Genomic DNA, 24,762 nt, shown 5'->3' with positions numbered 1-24,762 from the left:
GGAGGAGAGACCTCGGCCGCCTTCTACTGAAAGCCCTTCAGCCTAGACTCTTGCTCTCTGGCTGCTCTCAGAGGCTGGGCACTGCATCTGTGGCTCTGTCCACATCTGCTGCCTCCCTTTCTGCCTCTAAAGCATGGGCTTTGGACTAGGATCTTGCTTTGTTTCTTTGGCTCTTGACTCCATTCCCACAATCTCATCCAAGTCCGATCCGGTTCTGTGCTGTCAAGCGCTGGCAGGAGTTTTAAGTTGGGCTCTGGAGGTGAAAGAAATTCCCATCTAGACTAAGCTCCCAACAACCCCCCTGCCACTGATGCTCTGGGGAAGAGAATTAGAAATTAGAAACCAGGAAGAGAGGAGAGCTGGGATGCTAGAACCCTGTCCTGCCCAGCACCATGGTGGGTACCCCCCTCACTGCCACCGCCATACCTCTCCCCCATCCCTGGAAACAGTCAGAGCCATTTCCGTCCACAGCTCAATCCTTACTCGTCCGTGACCTTCCTTCCCAGGGCTATTTTGGAGATCCTTGGAATGTGTTTGACTTCCTGATCGTCATTGGCAGCATCATCGATGTCATCCTGAGTGAGATCGATGTGAGTATGGGGTGGGCAGAGCCCTCACTGGGGTAGGGCTCTTGTTCAGTCTGCAGACATTTATGGAGTACCCATGCCAAGTGCGACATGGCACCCCGGGGGTTAAAACGGCAGAAGGACAAGTCTTCTGCCTTTGGGGAGCTGTATCCTCTAGAGCAGAATGATGCCTGGGGTACCAGAAGGATACGAGTAGGCCCACACAGCAGACATCAAGAACTACAGTGGCAAGCAGAGGTCAATCTGTGGCCGGGCTGGGTAAAGTGTCGGAGGTGGCAGTGGAGTTGAAGAGGGTAGCAAGCCCCAGGCAGGGAAACTTCTGGAGAAATGTGGGAGAGGACGTGAAGAGGTCAGACGTGCTGGGATGTCTCATAGATCCATAGGACATGTAGAGGAGCTAAGGGGGCTAGGCAAGGTTAAAGAGGCTGGGAACTTCATGAGCCCACTCACTTTATAAGAAGTCACTGGCGGTTTTGAACGAATCATGGAAGGGCTTAGATCTCTATTTCTGAGATGTTAATCTAAAGGACTGAAAAGGTGGCTCTTCTCTAAGGATTCGGTCTTTTATGCCAGATATTAAACCCTTACTGAATCTATGTGCCTTGCATAGCTCTAGGTGCTGGCGACACACACAGCTGGAAACAAAATTGTAGGGGGCAGCAGACAATAACCAAACTTATCACACGATAGGACTCATGACAATAAATAAAAGTGGGTAAGGATGGCACATGGAAGGAAACGAGCAGGTGGTATCGCGAGCATATTGGAATTGAGATCTGAATAGAACAAGGGAGTAAGCCATGCAGCTATGGGGGGGGGCGCTATTGTAGAGCAAATAGAGACTATGTCAAGGGGCTGTAGGAGGAGCCTGCCTGCTGAATGCAGAGAATAGCAGAAGGCCCTTGAAGCTGGAATGGAGAAGAACAGAGATCAAAAACTGGGGTCAAATCTCCAAGGCCATCATTGCACCTTGGATTCTATTCTGAGACAGTGAAGAGCTCTTTGGAAGGTGACATATGGTCAGACATTAGATCTGATGGGATCACGGTGGCTGCCGTGTTGAGCCTGTGCAAAGAGGGACCAGGGCTGACCCAGGGGCAGCAACTGGGAGGGGCTTGCAGCAGTCCACATGGCAGAGGACAGAGTAGGGTTTTGGCTGCAAGAATGGTAAGAGGTGGTTCAACTTGGGGTATATTTTGGATGCTGAGAAAGCAGAGACAGGAGTCTGGAAGAGGAGATCCAAAGATCAGGGACAGAAAGCAAAAGACAGTGTCCTCTTGGGTTGTCATTGAGCCACACCCTGGATCAAGGCAAGGGCAGAGGAAGATGAGAAGGGTATTCATCTGCCTGGGCTATTCTAGCTGGGGAACAGGGAGATTGTACCCAAGGGGTAGCTTTTTCGAGGCAGGAGATTTATCATAGGCGGGGCCTCCTTCTGATCGTCCTACCTGCTGGTCCAAAGCACCAAGTCGATGGGAAAGGCAAATATCAACCCTGGCGATGCCTGAAAGGGGAGCTCAGCTGAGAAAAGACTGAGCCTGTGAGGAAGGGGCTCTGAGGGACGTGGCACCTTCTGGGAACTTGGCTACCACACCAACTGTCTGTTACACTAGGGGAGGATCCTGGGAACCCTGTTCACCTCATCACAAATGGTGACAGACAGCTCCATCTGCTCAGGCCTGATAGGGGTGGGCTCTGGGCAAAAGCGAGGGTGGGAGTTGGGGTGGGGAGAGAGAGAGACAGAGAGAGAACGTGTAGTGTATATGTGCTGTGTGTTTTCATGCATGCTGTTTGCCGGGGAAACATGTCCTGTGGTCTGAGAGCCATCCTTGTCACAGGCAGCCTGAAGAGAGAACTCCAAACAACCAGAATAAAGAGCCCCAATTCAAGTAGTTACCTCTCAAAGTCTGAGGCCCGTGAGCCAGAGATGGTTCTGTGGAGGGGGTCATGGTCTTTCTTTGGTTTTCAGAAGTGGAAAATTTCCCTTGCCAGGAATATGTGTTTGGGTCGTGTTAAGACTGATTTACATTCCTTACATACAACCTTGGGAAAGGCCTTGCCTGTCAGTTAGAACCGCAATACCAGCCCCACCCTGCCCTGCTCACACGCACCTCCTGGTTGTTTAAAATGTAGCTGACAGCATTGAGCAGTTAGTTCCTAGCTTTATTTGATTTTCATTGTGATTTAAATGACCACTCATGGTGAGTGGCTACTGGGCAGACTATCCAAGTAAAGAACAGAGTCCCTTGAGATTCTCTGGTGTGCCCTGAAACCTCTGAAACCAGGCCCTTTCCTTAGTCATGGTTTCACTGGCCTACTGGGCCCCAGCAGGGGCATATGTCTGGTATAATTCTCTAGATGAATCTGACATGCAGCCAGGATTGAGGCCAGTGGTACAGGGAGCCTGAGTGCTAGGGCCAGTCTGCCTGCAGGCACATGGAAGCTCAGAGATAGCTTCTTTCATTAACCCAGGGCTCCCAAGATGGCCCCTCCTCAAATGTAGCCAGAGAAAAGATAGCCACTCCCAGATACCCAACCATTGAGGAGTCAGGCCACTGAGATATGAGCCTTGGTCCTGGTCTCAGCCCTGAATCGAGGGACCCCTGGTGGGAGGAGGAGTCTTCAGTCTCCTTCAACTCCACCCACTTTGCCCCTGGAAGCTGGACCTCTGTGAGGGTATCCACCCCTGTTACAGCGGATAGGGGCATCTACTTATAATGATGAACAGGAATTTCTCAGTGTGTCCTTAGTAAAGATGTTCTCTATACCACATAACCCAGACCAAGGAAGAACCCAATCCCTTGCCCTCCATAGATGAATCTCAAAGATGAGATGGGACCTGTCTGTCCCCTCCCCCTGCCCTCTTATTCCTCTTGCCTCATGGTTCCCATAGAGCTTGGTCCTCCCTCCCACCCACTCTCTGCCCCGACTGCAGCCACGTGAGGTCTCGTCCCTTGCCTGTCTTTTTCTCTCTTTAACTCTCCTTGTGTCTGTCCTTTCTGACAACTCTCTTCACCTCCCTCCCATGTGTTTCTCTCCCCTTTTCTCCCCTCCCCTCGTCTCTTTTCTCCACAGACTTTCCTGGCCTCCAGCGGGGGACTGTATTGCCTGGGTGGAGGCTGCGGGAACGTTGTAATTTCAGGCCGCATGAGCCTGTTTGTCCTGCCCCTGCAGCTTGCATGCTGAGCTGGCTGCATGGATCGCATGGGGTGCCCTCAGAAATCAGGGTTCCTTTCCCTAGATCAGGCCTAGTGAGGGTTGGAGTTTGGGTAGAGGTGGGGGCTCGATGGTAGAATATGCATGGATGTAGTGGCTACCTTAGAGCCCTGAGCAATGGATGAAGGATTTTCCCATACCCTCTCCATAGACAAGGGCACAGGACCTCCATGACAGCTTAGCAGGCACAGGGAACAGGGTCCAAACTGGCAGACAGAGAGCAGGATTAAAATTGGCACAAGGGCAGGAGCTTTCCCAACTTACAATGTTCAAGAGTAGGGCGAGGCAAGTGGAAGTGAGCACACTGAGCATATGGCAAACAGTTTGGTAAAGCTATTGGACGCTTCTGGAAGATTTTATGGGCCACCAGATACTTAGCTTAGTGCTGGTTTATAGAGAAAGAGAGATGAGCAGGAAGCCAGCCGTGGGCCTCGCTGCATCCTCACCCAAGAAAGAAACCCTGCTCTGCTCCCAAGCACGGGCTTACTGCATAACTTGGACCCTACATTCAACCCTCTTGAGACACAGGACACCAGAGCCCTGCATCCCAGAATGGTCCAAGGCTATGAGACAACAGGGACTGGGAAGTGGGGCTGGAAGCCTCCCACTATGGATAACTCTCTCTCACACACACACACCACAACACACACATACACACACCACAACGCGCACGCGTGCACTGCATCTCCTGCCTGCCCTTCCCCTTACCCCCGAGTGCCAGCCCCAGACTGACCTTTGGGGCTGCTGCCCCACAGGACCCAGATGAGAGCGCCCGCATCTCCAGCGCCTTCTTCCGCCTGTTCCGGGTCATGCGACTGATCAAGCTGCTGAGCCGGGCAGAGGGTGTGCGCACCCTGCTGTGGACATTCATCAAGTCCTTCCAGGTGCGAGTGCCCAGCCCAACAGGCCAAACCCAGGGACCCAGGGATGCCACTAGCCCAAGGTGGGGTACCGGGGCTCCAGAGCCAGGCAGGTCCCTGGTGAGCCGAGGGCGGACGGGCTGCAGGGCCCAGGGCTGTGGTTCTGTGGACGGCAGAGCAGACAGGAGAAACACTCCGCTGATGCTCCATCCTCTTCTGCACAGGCCCTGCCATACGTGGCTTTGCTCATCGTCATGCTTTTCTTCATCTATGCCGTCATCGGCATGCAGGTGAGAGGCAGGCGGGCCCACGGCGAAGGATGAGTGTTAGCCGATCTAGAAGGTGTATCTGTGGGCCCAGAAACGCCACCAAACATGCAGCTGAATACTACCTTTCCCTGCTTTCCACAGCAGCCAAGGGGTCAGCTCTAAGCTGAGAGAGGAGGTAGAACTGAGCCCCAGATGCTCCGGTGTTATGAGCCAGGGTGTAGCCCAGGAGAGACCCTAGCACGAGGTGCACTTCAGGGACCAGATCTGGTCTCTAAAGCCTTAGCTGGAGGCTTTGCCCCAGAACCCCTCCCCATTTCTTGACTAACTTAGTGCTTGCTGAAGAGAAATTGTCTACCCCCTTCTTTGGTTTGGTTTGATAGCAAGAATGTTATGTGATCCAGGAAAGAATCCAATGTGTTTGGCTTCGGATCTGACGTGGCCTGAAGTGAAAGGCATTGGGGAGAAATTAGGGAGAGGGTAGGAAGCAGGTGAAGCAGAAGAAGTGGTGGGAGTTGAAGAGACGCTTGTATCCTGGTTCTCTGTGCTTTGCAGATGTTCGGGAAGATAGCCATGGTGGACGGGACACAAATAAATCGGAACAACAACTTCCAGACTTTTCCTCAAGCTGTGTTGCTGCTCTTCAGGCACGAGTGCCTGGCTTTGCTGGGTTCCCCTCTGCTCTCTGGGCAGCGCTGGCCCTGTACTAGAGGGTCCCCTGCCTGGCTTTGCTGGGTTCCCCTCTGCACTCCAGACAGCACTGGCTCTGCACTAGAGGGTCCCCTGCGCTCTGGGCAGCGCTGGTCCTGTAGTAGAGGGTCCCCTGCGCTCTGGGCAGCACTGGCTCTGCACTAGAGGGTCCCCTGCGCTCTGGACATGACTGGTCCTGCAGTAGAGGGTCCCCTGCCTAGCTTGGTGCCCTATTGTCACCGTTGTGAAAATCTTGCATTGATGTTTGACACTGAATTCCAACCGAGTAGAATGTTGCCTATTTCACCCTGTTGAAGCAGAGTTCAGAGGTCAAATGTCCCCGTCATAAAGTGATGAGGCCTCAGTGACCCTTGACATTGATCTATGACACTCACTTTTGCTGTGGTTGTAGCCATGTGTAAAAGCCACCCCTACTCCAAGAAAGGTCTCTTCTGTAGCTCAACTCTGCTTTAGCCCTGTGGAACAGAGGCATTGCAGAGAAGAGGGGACACTGTGACACCCAAGCTTATAGAAATCCTACCCCTGGGAGCAGCCCAGTTCTGTTCATGGCACCTGGCTGACGTTCCCGAGGACCAAGTAGACATACATAGGCCAACAGTGCCCCTCCTCTGTTCAGGTGTGCCACAGGGGAAGCCTGGCAAGAGATCCTGCTGGCCTGCAGCTACGGGAAGCTGTGTGACCCAGAGTCAGACTATGCCCCGGGGGAGGAGTATACGTGCGGCACCAACTTCGCCTACTACTACTTCATCAGCTTCTACATGCTCTGTGCCTTCCTGGTGAGACCGAAGTCTGCAGGCTCCGGCCAGGGCAGGGATGGAGGGGTGAGGTGGGGTGGACCCTATCACCTCCTAAACGGGATGTCTTAGGGACACTGGAAACTCTGGCTAGACTGTCCCTTATTCTGATCCTTTGGGGTGTCTGTCTTGTGAGATCTTCTTTCCTGTTCCAAGTGGACTGTAAGGCATTTTCACTCTGTGTTCAGCGTGCTTACTATATATAGCATACACGTTATATATACAGTTTCAATCCAGAGGACTGTGCTGAGGCCAGTTCTTAGTAGGAAGAGGCTCCCAGGAGAGACGTTTAACCCTTACTATTCCTCAGCACAGAGAGATGCTGTGTCAGAGGGACAACCGTCAGTATGGAAATGAGCCAAGAGGTTCTGGTTAGGGTCAGATATGCCATGGCGTCACTTGGGAGTGGCAGGGCTATCACTTCGGAATGGCATCCTTTTGGCTCCCTCATACTGATACTCCCTTTTCTTCTCTATATTCACCCCAAACTTTTGAATGTCTAATGTTTGCCAGGCACAGGGCCAGATGAGGGGTAAGAACATGACCTAGCCCTGCCCCTCATGGAGTGAGTCTGTGTGGGAGTAAGTCTGGTAATTCAAATAACCCCCGATATAGACGGAAAAAGGCAGGTATGATGAGAGGGGCATGGGCCAGGCCCAGAAGAGGCTGAATTGCTCTGGAGATCAGAGTAACCCCCCGGGAGGTACCCTGCCTTGGTTTTAGCAGATGGTCACCAGTACCTGGGCAACACACATGCTGGACAAGAACAGGGTTCAGTCCCAGCTGCATGTGGAATGGGGACAGAATGAGGGAGGAACCCCATGCCTAGTCTGCCCCGGTCCCCCACCCCAACACCAATTACTGCACTGCCTGCCTGGGCTGTAGGAACCCTTATCTTTTTGCAGATCATCAACCTCTTTGTAGCTGTCATCATGGACAATTTTGACTACCTCACAAGGGACTGGTCCATTCTGGGCCCTCACCACCTGGATGAGTTCAAGGCCATCTGGGCCGAGTATGATCCGGAGGCTAAGTGAGTCTTCTTCGTGGGTAGTGCTGGGTGCTTTTCAAACTGCCCACCCTTCCTAGGGTTCTTGGGAGTCTCTCTGTTCTCCTTTAATCCACCCAACCTTCCATGGGGAATGAGCATGTCTCAGAGGTGAACGGGATCCCTCAGAGAAGAAGCACCCTGTCTCTGGGGAAGCGCTCACTGGTTTCTAGTCGGACATTTAGTACTCAGGAGTGAGGAGTGAGCTCTCAGTCCCTCACCAGGCACTCAAGGCCTGGCTGCTCACTCTGGGCTCTGCTCCCTGGCTGTACCAGAGGTTGATTACAGCTCAGAGTCCCAAGTCCCACTCAGACTATCTGAGTTGGAGTCGTCATTACCCTTAGCCTGGTCCTTGGGCCTCTGCCTGCACTTTAAAGCCTGGGGCCACTTCTCGGTCCTCTGGCCATTGTAGTCTCATAAATGAGCAGATGGAGGTGCGGAGAAATTAAGCTGTGTGCGGAGAAATTAAGTGATGGCACCAAAATTCAAGGCAAGTCTGTCCAGAGTCCTTGGCAGCTGCACTCTAAAGTCTTTTCAACGGGAACAATAAAAACTACAGCGGGGGAGATGACTGGAGAGATCTCAGCGGTTAAGAGCACTGGCTGCTCTTCCAGAGGACCCAAGTTTGACTCCCAGTGCCCATGGAAAGTGACCAAAACTACCTGTAACTCTAACTCAGCTCAGACAGATAGATACACCCACAACAAATTTTCTTTTTCTTTCTTTCTTTTTTTTCTTTTCTTTTCTTTTCTTTTTTTTTTTTTTTTTTTTTTTTTTTTTTTTTTTTTTTTTTTGAGACAGGGTTTCTTTGTAGCTTTAGACTGTAGACCAGGCTGGCCTTGAACTCACAGAGCTACGCCTGCCTCTGCCTCCTGAGTGCTATGGTTAAAGGTGTGCACCACACTGCCTGGCTCACAACTAATTTTCTTAATCTACTTGCTTCTGTCACTATCACACAGTACTAACTTGGACCTTGGAGCTGGGATATGGCCCAGTAATAGATACTTGCCTGTCATGTGAGAGACCCTGAGCTCAATCCCAAGCACTAATTACCAATATTGGTATGTGTGTATTGGTGTGCGTGTGTGTGTGTATATGTGTGTGCATGTGTATGTGTGTGTGTTTGTGTGTGTATGTGTATGTGTCTGTGTATATGTGTGTGTGTTTGTGTGCATGTGTGCTTGTGTGTGTGTGTGTTTGCGTGTATGTATGTGTGTGTCCATGTGTATATGTGTGTGTGTGTGTGTGTGTATACTCAGCACCTAGGATACAGATAATGTAGAGGCCTCTGCAAACACCACGACCAGCAGAGTAATGATGCGGGGAAACAAGAAGGAAATCCAGCTCAGCACAGCTAAGTAGCTGGTGTCGGTTCTAACTTTAGAGTCTGACACCAGGCAGTTTATTTTAGCCATATTTAAATACAGTACAATTTGAGAAAAAAGTTTCCTAGTGTGACATAATCCCATGTGCACCAGGAGGCATAATTACACCGAAACTCTTCGCAGAGTACTTGTCACTTCTTCCACGAAGACAGGTTCTGTAGACAGGCTGCGTGTGCTATCTTAAGGGCCTAGGGAGGGATCTGGGGAGGTCATACAGATAGCGCAGAAGTCAGCTGGGTTATTGCCTACCTCTAGCCCTGTTTGTGGGAATTTAGGGGAGCCCCCTGGCCAGACATATAGTGCAAAGGCCATCTAGATTATTAGCCTCCTTCAGTCTTAGTAGTGAGAGTTTGGGGGAGCCAGGTATGACCTGCCCTACAGATAGCACAGGGGTTACCTAGGCTATTAGTTATCTCCATTCCCAGCCTTCTGGGCAGAAAACAGGATATACATATTTTCTTTGAAAAGACAACCCTGTGTGTTTAACATCCCTGGCTTTCCTAGTACTTCTCTGTGAGCACAAGGACCTCTGTGCTCCCTACAAGACAGAAATGTCTCATTTCTTTCGCAGCCAGCTCTGAGGCTGAGGCAGTTCATAAAACATCCCAAATGCATGCTCTCAAGGTACCACTCCTCTATTGCCAGCGCCTTGGTACTGTATTCACCCGATCTTCCCGGTCGCTCGGTTTCGGCCTCTTCCGGAGATCATGGTTGCACTGCCATTGTGTTCCCAGCTCTGGAGGACTCCTGAAGTGGGCTGCCACTCCCTTGATTTATTAGTGCAACCCCAGAACCCCTCTTCCAGCTTGACCAAAACTAGGGAAGCATGAAGGGAATGAAATCCAGGTGTCCTGTGCTAGAGGATAACTCCCTGAAAGAAAGCATGCGTCTCCCAAAATGGAGAGCCAGCCCCATTCCGTGCTGGGTACCCATGAACCCAAACATCCCCTCTTCTTTTGAAAGGCTATGGAGGGCGGGAAGGCTGGGGCAGGAGTGAATATGGTCAGATTGTATGTAATTTATGAAGAACTACTAGAACATATTTAAAATAATATACTAGGCTAGTAGAGCTTATAAAGAAGGGTTAAACTAGGAAATGTTTTCCCCTGGCTTCCTTCCCTCTCTGTCTGCTCCAGAGCAGGAAGCTCTGGGTGACATTCCTGGATATGCCTGTCTCTGTGTCTTCCACAGGGGCAGAATCAAGCACCTCGATGTGGTGACCCTGCTGAGGAGGATCCAGCCCCCTCTGGGCTTCGGGAAGTTCTGCCCACATAGGGTAGCATGTAAGGTAACCTGCGAAGCTGAGCAGCCGTGGCTCGGGGAAGGAAGGTCAACAGGTGGGGCTGAGTGGCTAGAGAGAACTCGATAGAAGGAGACACTGTACAGCAATGACTTCCTGGGTTGCTATGTCAGTCATAGATGGCCACCACTGCAACAAATATCTGAGACAAATAACTTAGAGAGAGAACAGGGTAGTTTTAGCCCCGGTTTGGGGATTCCAATCCAGAGATCAGGCAAACTCTTTGCACTTAGTCCTCCGGTGGGAGGGGGTGGTGCAATGCATCATGGTAGGAGCCATGGTGGAGCAAACCCATTCATCTCATGGCCAAGACCCAAAGAAAAAAGGAAGCCTGTCCCCCACCCCGGTCCACCCCTCACAGTTTATACCAAGCAGCACTACCCTAGTGTGTAAACCTTTAACACATGGGCCATGGCAGACGTTCCAGGCCCTACAGAACTTTCCAAGTCCGTCCCTGCTGACCTCAGGTCTCACGAATGCATCCTAGTCAGCCCACACTGCCGTCCTTGCAGCCTCCCCTTCCCACCCCACAATGGGTGAGGAGGACCTGATGAGCTGGGCCTGGTCCCTGCGCATCTGCAAATCCGACCTCTCCCTGCACAGAGGCTGGTGGGCATGAACATGCCCCTCAACAGCGATGGCACAGTCACCTTCAACGCCACACTCTTCGCCCTGGTACGCACAGCCCTCAAGATCAAGACGGAAGGTGAGGGACTTCTCGCGAATGCCCTTTCTCCTCGAGGTGGATTCTGACACAGGATCTCAGGAATGTGGACAGAAACAGAGGAAGGCCAGGTCACAATCACCAATTCCTCACGCCCTGCAGGCCTTGCAGGGAGTCTGCAAATTCTCTAGAGGACAAGATCACCAAGGTTCTGTCCTGTATTCCTCAGCTGTGTCGGGGCCAGAGGCATGACTGTGCTCACTCAGGGCTGGGGTCCCTCTGAGTGGTTCCAGGTGGGGCAGAGGTAGCACTCAGTATTGGGCAGATGTATGGTCCCACCCTTGACTCCACTAACCCTGTCAGCCCCTAAACCAGAAATGCAGACACGGGAAGAAGTGGGGCTGAGGCAGGGTTCCAGTGTCTTTGGGGCCATCTCCCTATCTGGGTCAATGAAGTCTAAGGCAGCCATGGGCAGACAAGAGGGAAGCCAGGACTCATGAAGGACCAAGTTAGAGCAGCAGGAGGATTATCTGGGGACTGTGGGACCGACGGGGGTATTAAAAATGTGATGTTTTGACAGAGAGAAAGAGAGATGATGGCCTACAAAATTAACTGGCCTGATCATTGTTAGTCACAACCTATGGGGCATATGCACAGGACCCAAGGGTTGGGCTGCCCCTCCCTTATCCCATCGCCAGGGTAGAGGACAGAAGCTACCACAAAAGAACACTGAGCCAATAAATGGAGTTAATAAATGGTAGCTTGCTCAAGGTTTTGTCAAGTTCTGTCTCTTTAGGGCCACTCCCACCTTTCCCATGCCCCAGGCAACTTCGAACAAGCCAATGAGGAGCTGAGAGCCATCATCAAAAAGATCTGGAAGAGAACCAGCATGAAGCTCCTGGACCAAGTCATCCCTCCAATAGGAGGTGGGTGCTGCCTGGGGAAACCAGAGTCCAGGGCACACACGGAAAGGATGAGAAGCTTCTGTAAGAAGTCCCTTAGCAGTCTGATGCCTAGATACTGTTAATACCGTAGGCAGAAGCCATGAGCATCTGTCAGGGCACCAACTAAGGGTGAAAGGTGCCCATTCGCTACCTCAGCAGGACGGACTGAGTGCCTGAGCCTGCTGCACCCCCACCTCCCCTTCGAAGTCCAGTGTGAGACCCCCCCACTGGCCCTCACCCCGCCCCCTTGGCTGTCCACAGACGACGAGGTGACAGTGGGGAAGTTCTACGCCACATTCCTCATCCAGGAACACTTCCGGAAGTTCATGAAGCGCCAGGAGGAGTATTATGGGTATCGACCCAAAAAGGACACGGTTCAGATACAGGTAAGCCCAACTTTGGTGGGTTCCAAGGGATGTCTCTGCTGAACCAAGTCCCTCTCCGGGTCCCTCATCAATAGTCAGAGAGAGAAACAAAGAGAAGGGAAGCTAGGGGAAGAAAATGAGAAGATAGTTCAGGTTGGTCCATGAAGGATGGTGCTTAGGCCTCAGAAGATCCAGGAGCTCCTGATCTCTGAGTGACTGGACCAAAGAAAATTTGATTTCTTCAAGGGAGAAATTTCTAGTAAAATCAGTGGCCTCCAAAGACAGCAGGCTCCACCCCACTCTGGGGTCTGCTCCACTAAGTATGAGAAGAAATGTTTAGAACTGAATGTTTTATATCCTAGGGATTTTGATTGCTTTTTTTCTGTGCTCATTGTAATGCATGTGATTTAAAAATTCAAAAGTAGGCATGTAGGGCTGGAGAGATGGCTCAGTGGTTAGCAGCACTTGCTGCTCCAACAGAGGACCCGAGTTCAGTTCCCTGCACCCATATGGTCAATAGCAACCACCTGTGACTCCAGTCCCAGAAGATCTGGTGCCCTCTTCTGTCCTCTTTGGGCACGGCACACACATGCGCACAGACATTCCACCCAGGCAAAACAGCCATACACATAAAGTTAAAATAAATAAATCTTTAAAAACAAAACGCACACACATTTGGGCTATTTGTCCAATAACATATTTGAATAACCCTCGTGGTTCTGAAATAACTATGCTTTTAAACAATTGCCACTTTCTTTGTGAGCCATTTGAAAATAGCTCACATCTCACATAACACTCCATCAGCTCAGAAGGCTTTAGTGTGAATTTCCAGAAAACGCAGCATTGCCCTACATAATTCTCCTACAGTACAACCACTGAAACTAGAAAGGTAGTGTTGATACACAGCTGCCATCCACCCCTCACCTCGTTCAGCTTTTACCTGCTGCCCTAATGATATCCTTTTCAGAGAAAGTATCCAACTCAGAGTCACACACCTTGCATGCATGGCACCTTGCCTTGGCATCTTGCTCTTTGGAATTACTTGGCAGTCTTTCCTTAACCCTTTGAGGACACAGGCCGTGCTATCCCTCTGGTTGGGTTGTCTGATGTTTCCTCACACTAGATAGAAAATGTACATTTTGTGCTGGGTGGTGGTATTGCACACCTTTAATCCCAGCTCTAGGGAAGCAGAGGCAGGCAGATCTCTGTGAGTTTAAGGCCAGCCTGGTCTACAGAGTGAGTTCCAGAACAGGCTCCAAAGCTACTGAGAAACCCTGTCTTGAAAAACAAACAAAAAATAAAACAAACAAACAAAACCAAAAAAAACAAGAAAAAGAAAATGTATATTTTATGTAAGAATGTCAAGACATGATGCTGTGTCCTCTTCAAAATTATTAGGTGACACTCCTTTTTATGTGTCCTATTAGTTGTGATATGGAGTTCATTTACTAAAAAACACATACCATTAAAGAGAGGCTTGGGTGGGAGGGGTCTCTACCCACAAGATTTACAGAAAACTCCTTAGAGATGTTTCAGAATGCAGACTGTCTCTTCCAGGTCAGAGCAGGACCACAGGGCCTCATAGTCCTGTGATACTGATCCAAGATGAAGAACAGGTTTCAGGAAAGGCGTAGGTGCGGGGATTCAAAAGAAGTGGGGCCAGGGAAGGCATCTCTGATCTCCACTCCTGGACCACAAGGTCATCCTGTCACTTCGCCATGCCTAGGCTGGATTACGGACCATAGAGGAAGAGGCAGCTCCTGAGATTCACCGCGCCATCTCAGGAGATCTCACAGCAGAGGAGGAACTGGAGAGAGCCATGGTGGAGGCTGCCATGGAGGAGGGGATTTTCCGGGTGAGTGAGGGACATGGCCCTCTTCCGCGGCACCAGACATAGTAAGCAGCGGTAGAGAGAAGGGCCAGAAGCCAGGCTGCACTGAACGTGGGGGCTGAAGATCCCACCTACGCTGTGTCACTTACATCTCTTGGGACTCAGAATCGATGACCCAAAAGTATTAACTATGATACACCCTTTTTGACAGTGTCCACAAATCCTTATCTAATTCCCCCTCCCAAGGACCCGTTTCCACTCAGGCTAGTGCCTGATTCTGAGTTCTGTGGAGAGCTGTAACCTATTGGATCTTGAAGATTCTTCCTGGACACTGCATTAAACTCTATTGGGTTTTCCCAAAATGATATCCGAAAGAGACGACATGCAATGTCCCCCATCACTTGATTAGAGGGGAGCTGGAACACAGCTCTGCACACTCCCAGTTCAGTGTGCCATGTTTCCATGTGTGTATGACTTGGTGGTTCCTTAGGTGTGTCCCATCTGTCCATCAAATGTAGACCTTGCCGAGGGCGGGGACTATGTTCCAGCGTCTCCTTTCAGTCCATTCTCTTCCAGCCTTATCGAGTCATCTTCCAATCCCATCGCTTTCTCCTAGCTCCATCACCCCAAGGTGACAGCCCACCGCACCCTCCATGCACCCCGTATCCTCGTCTCCAGCCACTGCTTTCAGTATTCCCACTCTCCCCCTTGCCTCTAGAGGACTGGAGGCTTGTTTGGCCAAGTGGACAACTTCCTGGAAAGGACCAACTCCCTGCCCCCTGTCATGGCCAACCAAAGGCCCCTCCAATTTGCTGAGATGGAGATGGAGGAGCTGGAGTCACCCGTCTTCTTGGAGGACTTCCCTCATAACTCAGGCACCCATCCTCTTGCTCGTGCCAACACCAACAATGCCAACGCCAATGTTGCCTATAGCAACAGCAACCATAGAAACAGCCCAGTGTTTTCCAGGTAACAGTGGTAACTTCCAGCGGTGGGAGCACGAGTTCTGAGTTAGACTTAAGAGGGAAGGAGGCCCCGTGACATTTGTAGAATGTCCTTTGTTTGCTGTGTGCCCTTGGGGACCACTCTGCACCCCTAACACAAGAGGCAAACTTGAAGGGGTGGCTTTGGCCAGCAGGGGGCAGCCTCTTGACAGTGTTGGCCTCAAACCTGAGCCAGCCTTTCTGTGGTTCCCAGTGGGGAGGCCCTGAAATGTGTTGGTCACATAGTAATGCTTAAGAAAGGGCCTCCAGCAGCAGCATGCACTGTAGGAAATTCTGGATAAGGTCAGTTGCTGGATTTAGGTAGTTCCAATCTCACTAATCCCAGGCTGTGATTTTAAGTGTCATAAAATACAATCAGATAGGAGCAAAGCCACTTAGCCATCATAATACAGGGACTGGGTTTCCAATAGGGCTTCTGCTCTGGACAGGCTAGCTGAGAGACAGTCTCTTTGGGCAGGACAGGACAGATGCCAACTGAGCAGCTCCCTTCCCTGGTCAGGACTTCCCACAGTTCACTCTGGTCCAAAGAGGCCTATATGTAGCCAGAATGCTTGAAAGGTACCCATGTCTTTGGGTCACTATGGTGCTAGCTAGCCTGGAAACACAGGAGCGTCAGACCTGAGCTCTGCTGTTGGGTGTGTGTTGTGTGATATGATTGGGACCAATTAGGACCAATTAGATGTACTGGAGATACAGAAGGGTTACTGATGACCATGGGATGGCCCAGAATAAGTCTCAGTTTCATTTGCACATGAGAGCTATCTGGGAGCTTTCAGAACTGCCAGAACTAAGGAGGGTCACAAACAATGGTCTTCCAGGCTTGCCAGGCGAGCCCACGTGTAGTCAGGGTTGAGAACTAGCATCCTAAGGGTGCCGTGACAACACAGAATGTGAGAAGGGTAGGGGAGCATTGAACAAGACTGGAGGCAGCCCTGAGTCTGACTTGCTCCCCGAGAGCCAAATCGGATAGAGTCAAGTACTGGCAGAATCAGCCCCGGTGTGAAGGTCTCTTGCAGTCGGCCAGGATGTTCGCTGGTGCCTCGGTAAATGGGTTCCAGACTGCTCTGCTTCCGTTTCAGCGTCTGCTATGAAAGGGAGTTCCAGGAAGAGGCAGACACACCTGCAACCAGAGAAGGACCCTTCAGTCAGCCCTGCAGGGGCTCTGGTCAGTCCCTTTTGTGACTAAGAAGCAGGGCCTTCTCCTGGGGGGAGGGAGTTGAGGGTGCCCCCTCTTTCCTTAGAGCCTGGAAGAGCCGCTGAGAACTTTTATGACGAGATGGGTGCTAGCTGAGCTCTGGGAATGGGAGCATCATTACCAGGCTGAGGAAGGCTCCAGAATGCTGGAGTACCGTAGCAGCAAGGGTACTTCCTTGCTCTCCAACATGCTTTAACATGCATGCACGTAGCCATGCTGAAGACAAGCTTGCTGGGGAGCCCTCAGCCTCTCCTAGACCGTAAGAACAAAGCAAGGAGAGCTGGGCCAGTTCTGGCTGACCTGGAGTTGGTCAACCTTCAATGTATGTCTAAACGTATGAGAAGGTATCTATACCACCTTCTCAAGCTGGCCGAGAAAGACTCTGATAACTTGGCCCATCAGTAGTCAGCGGCCCCATTGCCCTTGTTTTGCCTTGCCCGCAGGACCTCACGGCAAATCCCATGTGCACAAACCGAAAGGACTGATGACCCAGAGAGAAATGCCTGGAGGCCAGGAGCCTCCTTTGCCATGCCAGGTAACAAAGCCCTGGGAGGAAGCGCCATCTAGACCCCACCTGGCCTGGTCCTAGGACTGGGGCTCTGGCAGGGGAAGGGCCTTGTAGAAAGCAGTCCATCCATCACAGAAGGATGCTGTGTTCCTGCATCCTCCCCTCGTGGGTCTTGACTGAGACTCCCTTGGATGAGCTATGAGCTCCAGTGTATCTGTTGTCTCTAGTGCATCTGTCTGGGGGGGGGGGGAGGGAATCTTTGATTTTTGTGTGTTTAAAGCAGCTCCTCCAGGCAGAGCCTCCTGTGCAGGAGGAGAATAACGGCTCCTTGCCAAGGTCTCTGGGAACACCCCACAGCGGGAACTTTGAGGAGAGCGTTCCCAGGAACTCAGCTCACAGGTGCAAGGCTCCAGCTACTGCCTTCCTGATCCAGGAGGTGAGGTGGGGCTGGGACGGAGCTGCAGACCACACCAAAGGGTGGCCTGTGACAGTCTATCATGGGGAGAGGGTGACCAACAGTAGAGGGCCCCAGAAGGCAATTCTCCTGGGAAGATCCACCCAATCTCCTCTCCTCCCTACAGGCTCTGGTTCGAGGACGACTAGACTCCTTAGCAGCAGATGCTAACTTCGTCATGGCAACAGGCCAGGCCCTGGCGGATGCCTGCCAGATGGAGCTCGAGGAAGTAGAGGTGGCCGCAACAGAGTTGCTGAATCGAGAATCCCCAGAGGGCAGGGCCATGCCCTGGGAGGCTTGAACCTCAGGTCCTCCCTGGGCGGCCTGATCCAGCATGGGGACTTCCAGAGGTGTGAGGCCCACACAGAATGATACGAGCTTAGAGCTGCCATGACCAAGGGCCAGAAAGTGCTGAATGGAGAAGGTCTAGCCCAGCCCAGCAGCCTGCCTTCCCTCAGTAACCAGCTATGCAGACTGAGCAGCCATGGTCAGGAACCACCTCAAGCAGGCTGGAAGCTGTGGATGGGCGGAGCGGGCCCTTCTCCTCACCAGCGAGAAGCAGGAGTTGGCAGAGCTTCTGATGTCATTCACAAAGGCCTGATCCGTGCCAGGGTCCGTCTGTCACAAAGTCACTCCGACCAGCTGTACATTAAAGTCTTCAGGCCTGACACTGGCACCTGGCTTCTGCTTGTCTTTTTGTTGTTGTTGTTGTTTGTTTGTTTGTTTGTTTTTGTTTTAGAGTATTTTGAAATGTTCTACACTCTATTTCCTCAGAGAGCCTGGGCCTTGCAGAAGAGTCCCAGGCCATCTTCACTTTCCCTCTGACGGCATCAGAAGCAATGCCACACCCTGGTTACACCACGGCCAACCTTTGTTGAAGCTGTGACCCTGTGACTTTGGCCAGAGTCTGTTGCCAACGCCCAGGCCAGTCTCAGCGGCAGTGGTTTATGGCTATGGCTATCACAGGTTTATGTTTCCATAGCTCCTCTTCCACACCACCCAGTAGTAACGAACAGCTGCTGTCTACCAACCGAATGCCTCGTGCACACCCTTTCCAACTACTGTCTCCTCTCGAGGGCTTTCCAGGGATTTACAGGGCACTTTCACACAAAAGCCACTCACCTCTCACCACAGCCACGTTCAAGAGCAGGGAATGGAATCGCAGCAAAGATAACAAGGCATACCTGCAGTGTATAGCTAAAGCAAAACAAAGCTGGGGCTGCCTTGCTGGACCGTTTCCCCTCCACAGGGCACTCTTTCCTTCTGCCCATGCCTTCATTAACTGCAGGCCAAGTGCCTGCTCCTGTGGCTGTTGCTATAGTAACAAGGCTGATTTGCTGTGCAGCCTCCTGGTGAACATCCCCCCCCCCCCCGCGGGCTTCTGAGTTCCTGGGGCCTGCCCTGGGATGGTGACACTTGGTGACCTGAGCATCCGGGCCCCAGCTAGACCCCACAGCTTCCTGGAGCCCTGTCAGTGAAGCAGTTTCAACCCCCTACCCCTTTCCTTGAACCTCAGCTCCGATAGTTTGCCTTGTCCACCTCACCCACAAACAGAAGCCACCGGAAGGCCCTCCCCTCAGTCCCTCTAACCATACTGTCTACCTACCCCCCTTCTTCTTGACCTAGTGAAAGCTGGATCTTTGCTCCAAGCAAATCCCTTTTCCTCCCCAGTCATTCCACCTTCTCCTTGTCTCTGCACTGGGTCCTGTTTGTGTCGTCTTCCAAGTGTGGCTCAGATCTCCCAGACACCACCCTCTCGTGGGTGGCTGTTGCTCAACCACAAGCGGCCATCCTTACCTCTGAGCTTCAGTGTGCCCGTCTCTCTAGAATCTTCCTGAGCCCTCTGACCATCCTCCAAACCTCTGTTGTGCTGTCATTTCCCTGGACATTGGCAAGCTGTTTAGAACCTGGCTCCCAAGCGTAGACAACCACCTTCCCATTCCAGAGGGAACGGCATCCCTACTGTAACTTCATTTTATCCCAGCTAGAGGCTAAGTTCACTGAAAGCTGGAACTGGGCCCACCTTGTTCACAGTGTTCTTTATCAGTCACCGGTGGCCCAGAAGCTGCTTGTTAGGGAGGTGATACAGAGAGCCAAGATGTGTAGACCCTACCTGCTCAGCATCACCAGCTCAGCCACCTTGGATATCCATCTAAACTGGGGACAGGTGAGAGGGAAAAGCCTGTCTTATCAGGTATGGTGGCTCTGCCTTTAACCCTAGCACTGGGGAAGGAGGGAGAAGTAGGTGTCTCTCCGTGAGTTCAAGCCCAGCCTTGAGTGAGTTTCAGAACAGTCAGGGCTACCTAGTGAGATTCGGTCTCAAAAAAAAAAAAAAAAAAAAAGCAAAACAAAACAACAACAAAAACAAAATCCTCTGCCTCCAAATGTGCCAGGCTGGATTCCACACTGCAGCCTCCAGGATGAAGGAAGTACCAAACCCACCCACGGGTGCTTACACTGTCTCCCATTCACCTGACTCATGTCTAGTGAGGTAAGATGCAGCCTACATAAAAGTGTTTCTGGTGCTATAAAACGCTATCAAAAGCTGCTATACTCAGATGAAGGAGCTGGGTATCTTTACGGCACTTACGATATACAGAATACTAACAATAAAACAGGCCGTGTCTCAATAGTCTTGCTTTTATTAATATATTATGTATTAATGTATTTAGTCTTCTTAGCAAGTGGAAAAAATCATTATCTTCATTTTGCAACTCTGACACAGAGGTATACCTTACCTAAGTCTGTGCACCTAATAAGAGGCCACAAAGGGAGCTAAACCTAGGCAGTTTGGCATTGTATTCCAGTTCATTAACTAAAACACTATTTGTCAAATCTATGCTGGCCTCCCAGCCTGACTGGCAGGTGCACGTGAGCTCTGAGAAACTACTTCTCCATGTCTTGGAGAAGTTCAAACAATTTCCTACACAGTACACACAATGTTCTGATTCATTGTGTGCAGGTCCCATCCTCTACCCAGCTTCAGTTTACCTAAAGACTGGTTTCCAACAGCGCAGCCAGACTGCTCAAATAAAGCCCAGGAGGAAAGGATGGTGGTGGAAGGGAGCTGAGCAGTGGGCATGTTGCAGAAGAGACAGATGTCCCCTCAGAAGGACCACCTAACAGTACTATGGGGGCAGGCAGACCCCCCCCTTCTGTCACTGGGAGGCACCAGTGTCTGCCAGGTCCTTCTCGACTCCTGACAATTCTATGCAGATTTGGGCCCCAGCTGCTGGATGGGACAGTGCCAGAAGGGGCAGGAGTGTCACTGGTGAAAGGGGTAGGCATAAGATGAACACAAAGACTGGAGAGGAGGGGAGCCTCCTCCATCTGGAAGGTGCAAAGCTCAGATGGAGTTTCTCTGGAAAGGCCAGAAAAAGTGGGCCCAGGTCCGATCCCATCAAAGCCAGGAGAATGCTGTCTCCAGTCCTGGGGCTTCCTGGGGCCAGCTCTGGACAGGGCTGCCCTTCAGGATTTATTTATCGTGGTAGTAGAGGTTGAACCCAGGGCCTTGTACGAGCTAAGAAAGTGTTCTCCCTCTGAGCCACTGTCAGCCCATTACCTGGTGTTTGCAAAGGAGAGAAATGGCCACACTGCAATCATTAGAGCAACCTTGGGATTCAGATTTTTGGGACCTGAGTCATATTCCCTGACTGCTGTGTCACATGAGGGCCAGGGATTTCACTTTGCCCTTAAGTCTATTCCTGCTCAACCTTAAGGTATAGATGTAACTTTGTAAGGGCCATGTCCAAGTTAGGGTTTCTATTGCTGTGATGAAACACCATGGCCAGAGCAACTTGGTGTTTTGGTTCTATTGGATACTGTGTGTGAGGTTCAGGTCTCTAACCTGACAAAGTTGACTGGAAGGGGACAACCCTAAGCTTTTAGGGGAAGCTGAGAAGTGACAGCCCTCTTCAGCACCAGGCTAGTTCCTTTACAGGTCCCATGACCAGCTTGGTGTGTATCGAGCTGATTCCTGCGTCAGCCCACGTAGGAGGCCTGGATTCTCCATGTGGTGTTTCAGAGACTGGTCCCTGCTCTCTTGGCATCTCAGATTTCAGCCACATTTTACTCTCGCCTTGGGGCTGACAACTCAATAACGCTGGTGACAGCCTCTCCACGCTGTGCTCTTGCTGCTGGCCTTTGTTTGGAAGTTGTTTGCACCTGCTCTGACCACCAAAAATGGCTTGGGAGAGAGCTCACCAAGATGGGCGTCCTGTGCAAAGCATGTTGGTAGTTTTGCTTTGATTCGATTTTTGAGACAAGGTTTGGCTATGTGGCACTTGCCGGTTTCAAACTCAAGTCTCCTGACAGCTGGCATTACAGCCTTGTTCCTGGCTCTCTAAGTGGGGGAAGACTCACTTGGACCGACCTTGGGAGATCTGATATTAGCCAAGGCCTGCCCCCAGCATTCACTTCTCTTCTTGGTTAGCAAAAGGGACCCACATCAGCCCAGAGTGGAGAGCTGGGACACAGGGGCTGGGCCTCTTCCTCTGGACTTCTTGTTTTGTATTTTAGAGACAGGGTTTCTCTGTGTAGCCCTGGCTGTCCCAGAACTCACTTAGTAGACCAGGCTGACCTTGAACTCAGAGGTCTGCCTGCCTTTGCCTCCTGGGGGCTGGGAGGAAAGGCGTGCACCACCTGCCCCTCTGGGCTTTCTCTAATTTTGGTTTTGACTTAAAAGTCTTTGCTCCACCCAGTCTGAGCCTTCCCTTTGGGTCCTTCAACTTACTTTGGAGATTACAGAGAGGAAGAAAAAGAAAAAGAAAAAAGGTCCCTTCACATTTTGCTGCACCCTCCCTTGACCTTGCTGACACTCTGCTTAGGGCAGCGCACCTCTTCTGTCCACTGGCGCAAGTTTCAAAAAAACGCTGAGCTAAGGAAGGACACAGGCAAACTTTTGAAGGGTGACATCACCTCGGCCAGCTGACTGTCAGTAAAAGGGCCTTTGAATTGTTCCTAAAAACAGGCCATAGACCCAGCATATACTGCCCAGGGACTGGTACCCACCACTGTTCCAGTACCATCTTCAGGCTGGCTGCATTTCTGGAGAACTGGCACCTTCAAGGTTAACCTGGAATGTAAAGTGTTAAGCACTTCTGGGCTGGCTATTTGCTGGGTAGCGCCTGGCCCAGACACATGTCTACGAGAGCCAAGGAAATGGTGCGTCTGGGGAGACTGAAAATCAATAACTCAAGGACAGGAGTGGCCTTTGAGGGCCTCATCCGAGGGGAAAGTGCTGTCAACAGGAGAGCCTAGAGCCTCTGGAGATCCGTTTGAGAAGCTTGCTGCTGGTCTTCAGGTCTAGCGGGTTCATCTGGTCCCCTGCCCCGCCACCGCCCTTCCCTTATCTGGCTTGTCCTGGCTGACCTCCTGAAGTTCTTCTTTCTACCCTGCTCCTGCCTCATTCTCTCATTCCTACTTCCCTGTCACTGCCCCGCTACTGGGCAGGAGAGGGGATCTTTTTGAGCCCCTATCCCATGTGCTTCAGGGGAGAGAGGTCCTCAGGGGTTTAGGACTGCAGCCTTCTGCCTCCATGACCCCAGAAAAGTCATAAGTCACTCTGCACCTCTGAGCAAAGAGGAAATTGAAGTACGTTAGCTTTTAAAAACAGCTAGAGTGGGCAGGAGAGAGGCTCCGTTGGTAAAGTGCTTATTTAAGCATGAAGACTTGAGTTTAGAGTCCCAGTCCCCCGAGTACAAAGCCCAATAATGTGGCACTTGTAGGGAGTCCCAGCTCAGGGAGTGGGATAGGAATGGGCGAGACAGTGGAAGCAGGTGGATCCCCATGGCTCGCTGGCTGAACTAGCCTAGCCAAATGGGTGATCTCGATTCAGTGAGAGGCTGTCTCAGAAAGGGCGGCGAGCAATTACGGAAGATACCAGATGATGACCTTTGACTTCCACATACAAAGCAGCCTTGTTGAGGTAAAATTAACCAAGTAAGTAACACATGTCCAGCACATACAATGGTTTGCTTTGCCCTGAGAAATGCACATAACTGTCAGATCATCTTTACCTTACATACATACCAACTGTTATTTAAAAGCACGGCAGGAAAGAGAAAGAAGTCATGCTCACACAACCGAGCTCAGGTGGCGGGGGGGTCTTTTAATGGCGGAAGGTGAATAGGAAAACGGGGGAGGGGAGAGGAGAGCTAGGCCTCTGGGGACAAGAGCAGCCAAAGAGGAAAGAGAGATAGAGGAAAAAGGAAGAGACAGAGAGACAGGCAGAGAAGCTGAAAGAGAGAGAGAGATGGGAGGTAAATGTTTAAAAGAGAAGTAGTGAATGTGCACAGGAGATGCTCTTAGTGACTGCAACTAAGGACGTATCCTGTCAGGACCCCAAGGGCAGGCCAGTACAGATGCCTGAATGCAAACACCGACTACTCAAAAGACTTTCTTTGTGGCCCTTTGCAGCCCCTCTTGACCTTTTCATGCCCCATAGCCCTCCTTCTGCCAGGTTACCACTGATCTATTTTCTGATACATCAGGTTCACTCTATTTTCTAGGCTATTTCTATCATTATTAGGAACATGTGTGCTGTTTGGTTTGCTTCTTTCCCTGAGTACCACTGAGACTCATCTAGTCTACATCAGTTATGTGCCAGTAGCTCATCCCTTTTCATTGCCGGATAGGATTCTATCATGACTATACCTGCTTGTGTACCCATTCCCTGCTGGTGAGCATGTGGGCCGATAGCAAAACCTGTTGTGTTCACGCCCGTACACACTCAAAGCAGGTGAGTCCGCAGGATACACTGCTCACTTTCTTAGCTCATTAGCGGTCAAGGGCAGGTCCAGCTTTTTCCATCATGGCAGTTCAACGCAAGATGAAATCACCATCCTCTTGCTTGGGTTTGAACCCTGTTCTGTGAGTTGCGCCATGACTTGACTGGTTGTTTTGTGGGGATAATGATTCCTCCCGGGGTTGTGAGCATTATATTACTGCATGAAGTGGAAACGTTTACCACATGTTCGGGCCAACATTCAGAAATGGGAGCTGTTATGATCTTGCTTGTGCCTCTGAGACTTTTACGCTCTAGAACAGGTTTGTCCTGTATCTCTGAGCAGTTCCTGTGGCCCTGAGTGGCACCTCCATCTCACTGGAGAATAACTAAGTCCCAAAGGAATAAGGGTCCTGAACAGGGCCAGTCTTTGAGCTAGAGATGAATACAGCTATGTCCTGGGATCCGACCTGGGGACCATTCCTACTGACATGACAGGCAGAGGCAGAGAAAGGCCCTTGGTGTTTTCCAGTGACTTCACAGGGTGGCTCCTGAACTCCCGGGGAACCATGGGACCCCAAAGGGTTCATATTTAGCCACACATTTCTTCAGTCACCACAACCTAGTGACGGAGAAACCAAGTCAAATCCTAGTCAAGTCAGGATGAACGGAGATAGATGTTCAGACTTCTGTGTCCTTCCATCTGCCTCTAAACAGCTGAGGAGATCAGAACTCAAAAGGGGTTTCTACCTGTGTGTGGGCCAGGGCCCTGGAAATCACTCGGGCCCTTTGGTGTCTTTACAGATGGGAGATCTTCAGTCTCTGGGTCTCTGGGTCTGCTTTCACTAACTGTATCAGAGCAGGTTAGGCTCTGCCAGGACCACACACAACTCACAAGGTCAGCAG

At 51.2% G+C, this 24,762-nt stretch overlaps 1 protein-coding gene across 1 annotated transcript in view; it reads left to right on the top strand.

Moving 5' to 3' along the window:
• The window catches only part of Cacna1s (calcium voltage-gated channel subunit alpha1 S), a 64,606-nt gene extending 46,789 nt beyond the window's left edge, over window positions 1-17,817 (top strand). Inside the window, exons 28-44 of the mRNA XM_087906480.1 lie at window positions 507-590; window positions 3,663-3,719; window positions 4,559-4,687; window positions 4,888-4,953; window positions 5,485-5,576; window positions 6,257-6,416; window positions 7,340-7,467; window positions 10,059-10,155; window positions 10,771-10,873; window positions 11,656-11,757; window positions 12,037-12,161; window positions 13,867-13,995; window positions 14,690-14,940; window positions 16,055-16,140; window positions 16,614-16,705; window positions 16,962-17,114; window positions 17,260-17,817. Coding sequence (XP_087762606.1) covers window positions 507-590; window positions 3,663-3,719; window positions 4,559-4,687; window positions 4,888-4,953; window positions 5,485-5,576; window positions 6,257-6,416; window positions 7,340-7,467; window positions 10,059-10,155; window positions 10,771-10,873; window positions 11,656-11,757; window positions 12,037-12,161; window positions 13,867-13,995; window positions 14,690-14,940; window positions 16,055-16,140; window positions 16,614-16,705; window positions 16,962-17,114; window positions 17,260-17,433 — 2,028 coding nt within the window. The 3' untranslated portion in view covers window positions 17,434-17,817. The remainder of the gene's footprint in view (window positions 1-506; window positions 591-3,662; window positions 3,720-4,558; window positions 4,688-4,887; window positions 4,954-5,484; window positions 5,577-6,256; window positions 6,417-7,339; window positions 7,468-10,058; window positions 10,156-10,770; window positions 10,874-11,655; window positions 11,758-12,036; window positions 12,162-13,866; window positions 13,996-14,689; window positions 14,941-16,054; window positions 16,141-16,613; window positions 16,706-16,961; window positions 17,115-17,259) is intronic.
• Window positions 17,818-24,762: the final 6,945 nt, after the last annotated feature.

This window comes from Myodes glareolus, chromosome 5 (assembly GCF_982192425.1).
Source record: "Myodes glareolus chromosome 5, mMyoGla1.1, whole genome shotgun sequence".
In the NCBI taxonomy this organism is placed as follows: domain Eukaryota; kingdom Metazoa; phylum Chordata; class Mammalia; order Rodentia; family Cricetidae; genus Myodes; species Myodes glareolus.
The sequence above is the reverse complement of the archived record's forward strand: the minus strand, read 5'-3'. Positions and strand labels throughout refer to the sequence as shown.